The sequence below is a fragment of the Odocoileus virginianus genome, chromosome 20 (genome assembly GCF_023699985.2).
Source record: "Odocoileus virginianus isolate 20LAN1187 ecotype Illinois chromosome 20, Ovbor_1.2, whole genome shotgun sequence".
NCBI classification, from domain to species: Eukaryota; Metazoa; Chordata; class Mammalia; order Artiodactyla; family Cervidae; genus Odocoileus; species Odocoileus virginianus.
This window is the reverse complement of record NC_069693.1, coordinates 12,778,858-12,791,494: the sequence shown is the minus strand read 5'-3', so window position 1 is coordinate 12,791,494 and position 12,637 is coordinate 12,778,858. Positions and strand designations below refer to the sequence as shown.

Genomic DNA, 12,637 nt, shown 5'->3' with positions numbered 1-12,637 from the left:
TATATTACATTTATTACCTATGATTGTCAGATATGTTCCTGAGTTATTATCTCCATATTTGAAAAGAATTTAAAAATGTAACAAAATAATTTTATACACTGTAGGATCCAGGGTAGGGTTGGGCTCAGGGGACCACATCATTGGTCACAGTGTGGGCAGAAGCCTCTGTCTCCAAACAATTTTTGAGGCAGTTTCACTTCCTGCTCTGAGTCCTGGTCCCAGTCTTGAAACCCCCTGAGGTTAAGTTCACCACCAACGGGAGCTGGGATTTTCTTAGCCATAGGGATGAGCTTCTAGTTCAGACATGAGGAGAAGGCCTTCTGCACAAGACCAATGATGCTTCTGCAGCAGAACCAGAAGGAAACTGGGGCAGAGGGCACAGGGGCTGAACCAGAGGGCCTGGCGCAGGGGGAGGGTGAGGAGCCCTCTCACCATTTCTGTCTTCACCTGTGCAGCTCCACTTACTAGAACAGTGCCTGCCTTAGAGCAGCGGCAACCGGTAAATCTGATGTAAGAACGTTCTTCCTGTAGCTTCCAGACCCTGAAGACAGGGCCCATTAGAAATTTCAACTGGATTCATGAGATTCCCAGAGGCCAGGAGCTACAAGTCCTTAATACTGAGATGGTTCAGTCAACGGTCCCAGAGCCTGAATGAAAGGCATGGTCGGGTAGTGCCTGACGGACCCGCACGGTCACGCTGGGGTGTGATGGACAGTCTCCGTGCTGCTCACACGACAACTCAAAGTCGCGGACCCAGTGTTCGAAAGACACAAAGCGAACACCTTTCTTGAGGTTGGAGAACACATGGTTGACCTGTAGACAGAAAAAGAGATTGAGTTCCCCTGTGCCGTGGTCTTCCCCTCAAAAGCTGAGTTGGGGGCCTTCTGGCAGGTGACTGCAACTAGGTCTCCACTTCCACATGTCCTTCTAGAATCATGCCACTCCTCACCCAGGGGTGGTGTCTAATTCCCACCCCCTTGAATCTGGGCGGGTTTCACTGTAACCAAGAGTGTGGTGGGAGTGATACTGAGTGACTTTCACAAAGTGACTTCCACGGCGGGGTCACAAAGGCGATGCAGCTTCTGCTGGTTTCTCCAGAAGCCGCATGGTGGAGCCTGAGCCGCCAGGAAGCAGCTGCCTGCCCCGAAGCCGCCATGCCGTGAGGAAGCCCCAGCTAGAGCAAGCAGGCGGATCCCATGGCCAGGCTGAGACTGACCAAGAGCTGCTTGGCCAGCCACCAGCTGCTGTGTACACACTCACAGCCCACCCTGCCCTTCAGCTCCAGCCTGTGTCTGAAGGGAATGACATGAGACCAGAGCCAGAAACTCCCAGCAAAATCGTCCTCATAGAAACTATGAGAGGAGATGAGATGACTGCTGTTGATATTAAGCAACTAAATTCCGGGGCAATTTGTTAATACAGCCATAGGTCATCATAGGTTCCACTGTCCTTTCCCAGAGCCCTCTCAGACTCACCTCAAAGAAGAAACCGTTGCCCAACCGATCGCTGGGTAAAGGCAAAGGAGAGAAGTGATGCAGGACGGCCTGGTTGGCATCTAAAAGTTGGACAATTAGCCGATATAAACAGTCAGCGTCTTGGTCATCGAAACACCTGTGGCAGAACGGAGACTGTGAAGCCTGAATTGGTCACCCCATCTCTTTGGGGGTCTGCCTGCCTTCACCTGAAAGGCTTTGCCATGAATACAAGCACCAATGTTGTCATGGGAACTAGCACCATCAGTGTCACGGGGGAGCTTGACCCCATTGCGTATCTAAGTGAATCCATCTGCACTAAACATACTCCCCAGCTGGTCTGCACATTCATTTCAGGAGGAATGACCTAGAATCCCAGGCTTAAAGGTGCATGCGTGTGCTAAGTCGCTCAGTTGTGTCCGACTCTTTGTGACCCTGTGGACGGTAGCCCTCCAGGCTCCTCTGCCCATGGGATTCTCCATAAGAACACAGGAGTGGGTTGCCATGCCCTCCTCCAGGGGATCATCCCGACCCAGGGATCAAACCCGTGTCTCATATCTCCTGCACTGGCAGACAGGTTCTTTACCACTGGCACCAGCTGGGAAGCCTGAGGGTACCTCCTTCCATTGTCTTATTTCTCATTCTATAATATATTTCAGTGGTGGCTAAGATGTCATTTCCAATGTATACAATGGTGATGTTTTAAGGTACAGTTTTTTTATCAGTCATGTAACAGGATCCAGGGGCTCCTAAATAAATTGGTGATGGGCTATCCAGCAACGTTCAAAGAAACAGCCTCCAAATAGATAGCTATGTTTTGATGTGAGAAATTAAAATGTAAAGAATTAAGTCATGGGCTGTACAAACACACAAACTATCTTTCACCGAGACTTCATATCACTCCACTTCTTAAAACAGATGTCCATTCTACTTCTTCCCACAGTATTTTGTCCTAATTTTGTATTAATATATTTTTGTGTTCTGACTTACCTTTTATACTGTTCTGTGTCAGTCACACACACACACACACACAAATGGCCTGTCAATATGAAATGGTTGGGGCTGACCACATCCTCCATTATAGTCACTTAATGGAGGCTAGCCACTCCAGAAGATCAACAATGTGACTTAGTATGAAGCATGGGATGTGAACTGACCTGGAGGTTAACACATGATGAAGCCCTAGTGAAAACTTGGGTGAGGGCTTCCCTGGTGGCTGTGTGTAAGGAACCAGCTTGCCAGTGCAGGAGACAGGGGCTTGCTCCCTGATCCAGGAAAAGCCCACATGCCACAGAGGATCTAAGCCTGGGCACCACTGCCAAGCCTGCGCTCTAGACCCCGCACTCTGCACCCAAGAGAAAGCCACCACAATGGGCAGCCTGTGCGCCGCAACTAGAGAGTAGCCCCTGCTGGCCACAGCTAGATAAATCTCGTATAGCAGCAAGGACCAGCACACCCTATAAATAAGTAGATAACACAATCAAATAAAGACTCAGGGACTTCCCTGGTGGTCCATTGGCTAAGACTCTGGATTCTTAAGGCAGGGGCAGGGAGCGGGTTTGATCCCTGGTCAGGGAACTGGATCCTACATGCCAGCCCCTCATGCTGGAATTAAGACCCAGCGCAGTAAAGCAAATAAATATTTTAAAAAACCCCACTCTTCTGTATAGCTTTTTCTCCACTGAAACAACCGGCTTTGCGGCTGATGTATAACCCTGTCTTATGAAGACAAGGAGATGGAGGCACACTGTGACTTGCCTAAGGCCACAAAGCCAGGAAGCTGGGATTTGAGTGTGAGAGGTCTGGTTCCAGAATCTGATCTCTTAGACAACTCTTCTATCTTGTCCCCTCCAGAACCAAGGAGCATCTCATTCACAGACAAGACTTAGTTGGATCCAAGTCCGCTGCTAGGATCCAACCAGGCATATTCCAATCCAGGTCCCTTTGGGGGCTGAGAGAGGGTTCAGGGAGAGGATGTTGCTGAGTATTAAAGCTCTGATGGTGATGAAGTCATTTCCTTTCCTGCTTATCTAAGAAGTTGTTAGGAGACCTACATGAAGTCACCCAAACTAAGGCCAATGCTCAGCTAAAGGGCTGTTTTTGTCATCACACTCACCAGTCGGAGACACAGATCTCAATGTTTCCACTATCTAGGAGTTCCCGCCACAGACCCTCCTTCTCCAGGTCCAACACCTGCTTCTGTTGACACCACCTAGGAAAGAGGGAACAAGGTCAGTGAGAACCAAACAAGTACTCAACAACCGCCCTGACCCTTGGGAACTACGGCCATCACCTGTAGGTAGACAGGAACCATCTCTGTCTATAGGCCATCAGCGGGCCCACCCTCGCGTTTTCCTCTGCACCCCAGGCAGCCCCTGCGCTCAGCACAATCCGGTTCAAGAATCCTTCCATAAAAAAAGAAAAAAAAAGCTTGGTGACCGAGTTCCCAGCCAGCCTACTTGCCCAGGCACAGCCCTCTCGTCTTTCCCGTACCTGCCCCTTTCGCGTCCTCCCACGAGCTCCCACAAGGACCCTTTCCTGGGCTCCCCACCTAGGCCACGAGAGTTCTGAGGGTTCCGGAGGAGGTTGCGTCCTATGGGTCTGCGCTCGCAGAAGCGGCCCAGGATGCAGGGCCCGGGCTCGTCAGCAGAGGGCAGGCAGGTGCGGATGACGGGCCACAGGTTGGGGTGTTTCCAGGGCAGGATGCCCCGCCACAGGTACCAGGCGTCCACCAGGTCTCGCCAGCGCCGGCACACCGGGCGGCAGTTCCTGAGCAGCGTGCTTGGGGGCAGGTAGCTCAGCACCTCCTGGAGCAGCTCGTTTGGCAGTCGGTTCAGGCCCAGCACCTCCTCAGGGTCCATGTCCGGAGTGGCGACACTGGTGGGCAGGCCCCCCGAGGCCCATAGGTCGTCCTCGCCAGGCCAGGCTGCCGCTGCTGGGGACCCAGTGCCAAGACGTCAGTATCCATGACCTCCAGCCTCCACCAGTGCCGCCCCTGCCAGCCACACCCCAAGGCTGTCACTCCCCCAAACCCCATCAGCTGCCTCCCTCTCTTCATCACCCCCAACCCTGTCCTCAAATCCCCAGACTCCCAAGCTGTCCTTGCCAGGCTCCCATCGCCTCCACCCTCCACCATGCGCCCCACAGCCGCCCCCCAACCAGTCCCCTCTGGGGCCATGCAGCCCCCGAGCCCTACCCTGCATCTCACTCATTACCCCTTGCAGGCAACCAAGCTTCTGATGCCCCCAGCTCTACATCTGCCCTTTTTATACTCTGGCCCCTCCCTTCTTCCTACCCAGCACCACCCTCCACCACTCACTGCCACTCCCTTTCTGATTCTACATTCTTTTCCCGCCCTTCCCTTCTCACTGTCCTGTCCCTCCTCCCTCTGCCTCGACTTACAAGCCTGCCCCTCCCTTTCCTCCCTGGGTGATCTCCAGAAAATCCCTCCATTGGGCTGCACTGGGACCTCGGGGTAGCTACTCAACTGAAGAAAAGCCTTGGAGGAGGAGGAGTTGGCTGAAGTATTCAGTCTTGTCATTGTCATCCCCACCAGTGACCCCTTGGAGTGTCCCTAGCCAGGTTGCAAGACCCTTGGTGCTGGGCTTCCCCGGTGGTCCGGTGGTTATGAACACACCTACCAATGCAGGGGACACCGGTTTGATCCCTGGTCTAGAAAGACCCCACGTGCTGAAGCGCAACTAAGCCTGAGCGCCACTACTACTGAGCCCACGTGTAGTAACTACTGAGGTCTGCGTGTGCCCTAGAGCCCACACACCCTAACAAGAGAGACCACTGCAATGAGGAAGCTGGCGAACTGAAACTAGAGAAAGCCCATGCGCAGCAACGAAGAACCAGCACCGCCAAAAATAAATAAATACATTGTTGTTGTCGTTCAGTTGCGTCCAACTCTTTGTGACCCCGTGAGCTGCCAGGCTTCCCTGTCCTTCACTATCTCCCTGAGTTTGAATCCTTGCTTTTAATCTGTATATCAACTCTATTCAGTGTATGTTGGCCATTTGATCTCTGGTTCCTCTGCCTTTTCTAAATCCAGTTTGTACATCTGGAAGTTCTTGGTTCATGTACTGCTGAAGCTTAGTTTGAAGGACTTGAGCATAGTCTTGCTGGCATGTGAAATGAGTGCAACTGTATGATAATTTGAGCATTCTTTGGGATTGCCTTTCTTTGAGATTGGAATGAAAACTGACCTTTTCCAGTCCTGTGGCCACTGCTGAGTTTTCTAAATTTGCTGACATAATGAGTGCAGCACTTTAACAGCATCATCTTTTAGGATTTGAAATAGCTCAGCTGGAATTGCATCACCTCCACTCGCTTTGTTCATAGTAATGCTTTCTAAGGTCCACTTTACTTCACACTTCAGGATGTCTGGCTCTAGGTGAGGGACCACATCATCATGGTTATCTGGGTCATCAAGAGCTTTTTTGTATCATTCTTCTGTGTATTCTTGCCATCTCTTCTTAATCTCTTCTGCTTCTGCTAGGTCTTTGCTATTAAAAAGAAAAAAAAAAGACCTTTGGTGCAGAGAAATTGCTGTTATTTGGGTCAGACATCTGAGTCGGAGGCTTCCTATTCATTAGGTCGCATAAAATTCTTATCACCTTTAAGTATCCAACATCACTAACTCAGAGATCACATTGCACAGGAGAAAACAGGTTCCAGCAGGAAGCAAATGCATTTCTATTTGACTCCCTAAATAAGTGCTGTTGTTTAGTCATGTTGTAAGTCGTATCCAACTCTTCTGTGACCTCATGGACTACAGCCTGCCAGGTTCCTCTGTCCATGGGATTTCCCAGGCAAAGCTACTGAAGTGAGCCGCCATTCCCTTCTCCAGGGGAATCTTCTCGACCCAGGAATGGAACCTGTATCTCCTGGTTGGCACATGGATTCTTTACCACTGAGCCACTGGGGAAGCCCCAGCCAACCTTCACAGAGTCTTTTATTACCAATCAGGGTAATAGTAGATATGGCTATGTCCCCACTTCACAGCTCAGAAAACTGAGGCCAAGTGACTTGCCCAAGGTCACACGGCTAGTAGGTGGCAGAGCTGGGATTTGAACCTAACCAAACGCAGCAGCAGCAGCAGCAGGCTGCCTCAGAGGACTTCCCTGGTAGCTCAGCTGGTAAAGAATCTGCCTGCAACGCGGGAGATTTTGGTTGGATTCCTGGGTCAGGAAGATCTGCTGGAGAAGGGATAGGCTGCCCACTCCAGTATTCTTGGGTTTCCATGGTGGCTCAGCTGATAAAAGAATCCACCCACAATGCAGGACACCTGGGTTCAATCCCTGGGTTGGGAAGATCCCCTGGAGAAGGGAACGGCTCCAGTATTCTAGCCTGGAGAATTCCATGGACTATATAGTCCATGGAGTCACAAGGAGTCAGGCACGACTGAGTGACTTTCACTCAGGAGCTCAAGAATCCTTGGTTTTAATCTGTATACTGACTCTAGCCAATAAAAATAAAAGGGGAGTTACACATATACTTTTCAATATCAGCAAGTAAAACTAGACTTGGATTCTTGCCCACATGGAACTTACCTTCTAGGGGGAGAGACATGGTGAATAGGAGGCATGACAAGCAAATTAGATACTTTTGGGAAATCAGTAAAAAATAAAATCCCCTGGGATTTCCCTGGCAGTCCAGGGGTTAAGACTGAGCTTCCGCTGTAGCGGAGGTGAGATTGATCCCCTGGTCAGGGAACTAAGCTAGTGGATATGATGGAATTCCAGTTGAGCTATTTCAAATCCTGAAAGATGATGCTGTGAAAGTGCTGCACTCAATATGCCAGCAAATTTGGAAAACTCAGCAGTGGCCACAGGACTGGAAAAGGTCAGTGTTCATTCCAATCCCTAAGAAAGGCAGTCCCAAAGAATGCTCAAACTACTGCACAATTGCACTCATCTCACACACTAGTAAAGCAATGCTCAAAATTCTCCAAGCAGTCTTCAGCAATACGTGAACCGAGAACTTCCAGATGTTCAAGCTGGTTTTAGAAAAGGCAGAGGAACCAGAGATCAAATTGCCAATATCCTCTGGATCATCGAAAAAGCAAGAGAGTTCCAGAAAAACATCTATTTCTGCTTTATTGACTACGCCAAAGCCTTCGACTGTGTGGATCACAATAAACTGTGGGAAATTCTGAAAGAGATGGGAATACCAGACCACCTGACCTGCCTCTTGAGAAACCTGTATGCAGGTCAGGAAGCAACAGTTAGAACTGGACATGGAACAACAGACTGGTTCCAAATAAGAAAAGGAGTACGTCAAAGCTGTATATTGTCACCCTGCTTTTTTAACTTATATGCAGAGTACATCATGAGAAACGCTGGGCTGGAAGAAGCACAAGCTGGAATCAAGATTGCTGGGAGAAATATCAATAACTTCAGATATGCAGATGACGCCACCCTTATGGCAGAAAGTGAAGAGGAACTGAAAAGCCTCTTGACGAAAGTGAAAGAGCAGAGTGAAAAAGTTGGCTTAAAGCTTAACATTCAGAAAACTAAGATCATGGCATCTTGTCACATCACCTCATGGGAAATAGATGGGGAGACAGTGGAAACAGTGTCAGTTTTTTTTTTGGGCTCCAAAATCACTGCAGATGGTGACTGCAGCCATGAAATTAAAAGACGCTTACTCCTTGGAAGGAAAGTTATGACCAATCTAGATGGCATATTAAAAAGCAGAGACATTACTTTGCCAACAAAGGTCTGTCTGGTCAAGGCTATCGTTTTTCCAATAGTCATGTATGGATGTGAGAGTTGGACTGTGAAGAAAGCTGAGAGCTGAAGAATTGATGCTTTTGAACTATGGTGTTGGAGAAGACTGTTGAGAGTCCTTTGGACTGCAAGGAGATCCAACCAGTCCATCCTAAAGGAGATCAGTCCTAGGTGTTCATTGGAAGGACTGATGCTGAAGCTGAAACTCCAATATTTTGGCCACCTCATGCGAAGAGTTGACTCGTTGGAAAAGACCCTGATGCTGGGAGGGATTGGGGGCAGGAGGAGAAGGGGACAACAGAGGATGAGATGGCTGGATGGCATCACCGACTCGATGGGCATGAGTTTGCGTAAACTCCGGGAGTTTGTGATGGACAGGGAGGCCTGGCGTGCTGCAATTCATGGGGTCACAAAGAGTCGGACACGACTGAGAGGCTGAACTGAACTGAACAGGGAACTAAGATCCCTGCATGCCAAGGATTGTGGCCAAGAAAAAAAAAAATCCCCCTGCCACCTTTCGCCTCCAACCCTCCCCATAAATGTAGAAGAGAAGAAAACATTTTTTAAAAATGAAATAAGCATGAAATCAGACTGTGATTCACATAGGCCATCATGAACATAGACTTAATATGGAAATGACCTTGTGTGTTGGAAGGTGATCAGTGCTATGGGAAATCGAGCAGGAAAGGGGAAAGGAGGCGGTCAGCAGTCTGGGTGGGAGACCCTGAATTCTGAGACGTGGATTGACTCTTATACAGGACAAATTTCTTTTCAATGTGTACATTTTCAATGCGATTTTTACTGTTGAGGTTTTCTAACATGTCCCAAATTGGAAGAATGGAAGGAGCACCCTGCTCCAACAGTTCATTCCTGGTCAATCTGTTTTCATCTGTACACCTTCTCACTTGTTCCCCCGGGGCAATTTGAAGCAAATCTTAGAAACCACTTCAGTCCCAGGGGTCGCAAAGAGTTGGACGTGGCCGAGCAACTCACTCTTTCACACTTTAGAAATCACACCCTTCTGTCCATAGCAATACATTATTTTTTTGATGTAATGTAATCTGTTTGCTAATGAGATTATGAAAATTGATTGGATCCAATCAGGAGTTTAAAGAGTGGTGTAAAAAAATAGGTAAAAGTCTTCAAGTAAAGCTCAAAGGGAAAATACTGACAAGCAAGTTTGTGTCTCCATTCTTCAATTTCCTCCTGAGAGACAATCACTATTAATTTTTGGAATCATATCCCATGGAGTACACTGATTAAGAAGAAAAACAAATATAATTGAGTTCCAAAAGAGCTTTCCACCTAGAAGATAATGATTTGAGAGTAATGACCTCCAGGAGGGGAAGATGTATAAGGCACCCCAGGGGCCTTTTGAGAAAGTTAGGGCTCCGCTTTTGGTGTCACAGTAATGGGAGTGCTTTTCAGAAGCCGGGCCCGGGACAGTGCCTCCTAGGGGAGAGCTGTCCTGGATTCCTCCTTCTGGTCAATGTTGTGCGTGCATTCCTGTAGGAGGAAAGCTCCCAGATGGGCAGTCACTCACTCCAACTCCATCTGGCTTCATGTACATTTGGAACAGAGCCAGTGCTCGTGAACACTTATCTTAACTCTTAAATGGCCAGGAGGGAGCTCTTTTGACATTTAGAGAAAGTCAGCTTGATAACAAACAGCTTTTCAAAATTATGACCCTGAGAGAGTAAACGATTTCCTAGGAGAAACCTTAAAGTCATAACTCTTGGTATGTCCTTGAAAGGTAAAAGAGCCCACATCATCTGAGATTACAGCCTTAGCTCAATTAGCAGAGTTTAAAACAGAAAGGGAGAGAAAAAAGTGGGGGAGGGACAGAGGCTTTCTGAAACGTAAGCAGGGAAGGCATGACATCTCTGTCTGTGTCTATTTAGATGTCTGAATATCTGTGTGAAAAGTGAAAGTATTAGTCACTCAGTCGTATCTGACTCTTTGCAACCTCCTGGATTTAGCCCACCAGGCTCCTTTGTTCATGGGATTCTCCAGGCAAGAAAGGTTGCCATGCCTTTCTCCAGGTGATCTTCCTAACCTGGGGATCGAACCCAGGTCTCCTGTATTGTCAGGCAGATTTTTTACCCTCTGAGCCACTAGGGAAGCCCTATGTCTGTGTGTACATTAAAAATACACGTCCTTATCTCTGGATAGTGCTATCAAAATATTACAACATGAATATTGTTAACAATATTCATTTTTCCCATATAAAAGTATGGGATATCTTTCCATTTCTTTAAATCACCTTCAATTTCCTTTATCAATATTTTATAGTTCTCAGCATATAAGTTTTTCACCTCCTTTGTCAAATTTATTTCTAAGGTATTTATCTTTTGAAGGAATGTTTTGTTTGTTTAAATATTTATGTATTTGGCTGTGTTGGGTCTTAGTTGTGGCATGCGGAATCTCTGCTGCGGCTTTCTAGTTGTGGCTCACAGGCTCCAGAGTGCAAGGGCTCAGTACTTGTGGTGTGTGGGCTTAGTTGCTCTAAGGCATGTGGGATCTTAGTTCCCTGACCAGGGATCAGACCCTCGTCCCCTGCATTGCAAGGTGAATTCTTAACCACTGGATCACAAGGGATGTGTGTGATGAAATTTTAAAAAGGCTTTTTTTTTTTCCACTTTCAGATATTTCATTGTCAGGGTAAAGAAGTGCAACAGATTTCTTTATGTTAATCTTGTATTCTGCTACCTCACTGAAGTCATTTGTCAGTTCCAGTATTTTTGTGTAAAGTCGTTAATGCTTTCTCTGTATAGTACCATGTCATCTGCATTTATGGCAACTTCACCTCTTCTCTTCCAATTTGGATATCTTTTATTTCCTTTCTTGTCTCATCCTGGTTGCTAGGACTCCCAATATAATGTAGTATAGAAGTGGTGGGAGTGGGCCTCTATGTCTTGTTTCAGGTTAGTGGGAAGGCTTTCAGTTTTTCACTGTTGTGCATTATGTTGACTGTAGATTTGTCATAAACAGCTATAATTATGTTGAGATGTGATCCCTCTATACTCACGTTGACAAGAGTTTTTATTGTGGGTGGATGTTGAATTTTATCAAATGCTTTTTCTGCATCTATTGAGATGATCACGTGGTTTTTGTCCTTTGTTGATGTGGTGTATCACATTGATTGACTTGCATATGTTGAATCATTGTTGTGATGCTGGGATAATGGTGTATGCTCTTTATTGGATTTGGTTTACTAGCATTTTGTTGAGAAGTTTTGCATCTATATTCATCAAAGATATTGGTCTGTAGTTTTCCTTTTTTGGAGTGGTTTTGTCTGGTTTTGGTATCAGGGCGATGGTGGCTCATAGAATGACTTTGGGAGTGTTCTCTCCCCTTCAGTTTTTTGGAAGAGTGTGAGAGCAATCAGTAAAAGTTCTCCTTATGTTTGGTAGAAATCCCCAGTGAAGCCATCAGTCCTGGACTTTCATTTGCAGGGAGTTTTAAAATTGCAAAATCTATTTCACTTCTAGTGATAGGTTTATTCAAATTATCTATTTTTTTTTTTCATTTATTTTTATTAGTTGGAGGCTAATTACTTCACAACATTTCAGTGGGTTTTGTCATACATTGACATGAATCAGCCATGGAGTTACATGTATTCCCCATCCCGATCACCCCTCCCACCTCCCTCTCCACCTGATTCCTCTGGGTCTTCCCAGTGCACCAGGCCCGAGCACTTGTCTCATGCATCCAACCTGGGCTGGTGATCTGTTTCACTATAGATAATGTACATGCTGTTCTTTCGAAACATCCCACCCTCGCCTTCTCCCACAGAGTCCAAAAGTCTGTTCTGTACATCTGTGTCTCTTTTTCTGTTTTGCATATAGGGTTATCATTACCATCTTTCTAAATTCCATATATATGTGTTAGTATGCTGTAATGTTCTTTATCTTTCTGGCTTACTTCACTCTGTATAACGGGCTCCAGTTTCATCCATCTCATTAGAACTGATTCAAATGAATTCTTTTTAATGGCTGAGTAATATTTCATGGTGTATATGTACCACAGCTTCCTCATCCATTCGTCTGCTGATGGGCATCTAGGTTGCTTCCATGTCCTGGCTATTATAAACAGTGCTGCGATGAACATTGGGGTGCACGTGTCTCTTTCAGATCTGGTTTCCTTGGTGTGTATGCCCAGAAGTGGTATTGCTGGGTCATATGGCAGTTCTATTTCCAGTTTTTTAAGAAATCTCCACACTGTTCTCCATAGTGACTGTACTAGTTTGCATTCCCACCAACAGTGTAAGAGGGTTCCCTTTTCTCTACACCCTCTCCAGCATTTATTGCTTGTAGACTTTTGGATAGCAGCCATCCTGACTGGAGTATAATGGTACCTCATTGTGGTTTTGATCTGCATTTCTCTGATAATGAGTGATGTTGAGCATCTTTTCATGTGTTTGTTAGCCAT

The 12,637-nt window shown here is 46.8% G+C and overlaps 1 protein-coding gene across 1 annotated transcript; it reads right to left on the bottom strand.

Annotated features, from left to right (window-relative positions):
- Window positions 1-627: 627 nt before the first annotated feature.
- LOC139030019 (F-box only protein 27-like) lies at window positions 628-7,046 on the bottom strand. The gene is made up of 5 exons (XM_070451880.1): window positions 7,028-7,046; window positions 3,966-4,407; window positions 3,589-3,684; window positions 1,476-1,611; window positions 628-813 (listed from the first exon to the last, which is right to left on the bottom strand). The coding sequence occupies exons 1-5, from the start codon at window positions 7,044-7,046 to the stop codon at window positions 628-630; spliced, it is 879 nt and encodes a 292-aa protein (XP_070307981.1).
- Between the last annotated feature and the right edge of the window lie 5,591 nt (window positions 7,047-12,637).

Coding starts and splice junctions, on each gene's coding strand:
- LOC139030019 (XM_070451880.1), bottom strand. Junction 3,685..3,965: donor GGAGGACGCGAAAGGGGCAG/GTACGGGAAAGA, acceptor CCTCTTTCCTAG/GTGGTGTCAACAGAAGCAGG. Junction 1,612..3,588: donor GAGATCTGTGTCTCCGACTG/GTGAGTGTGATG, acceptor GTTCTGCCACAG/GTGTTTCGATGACCAAGACG.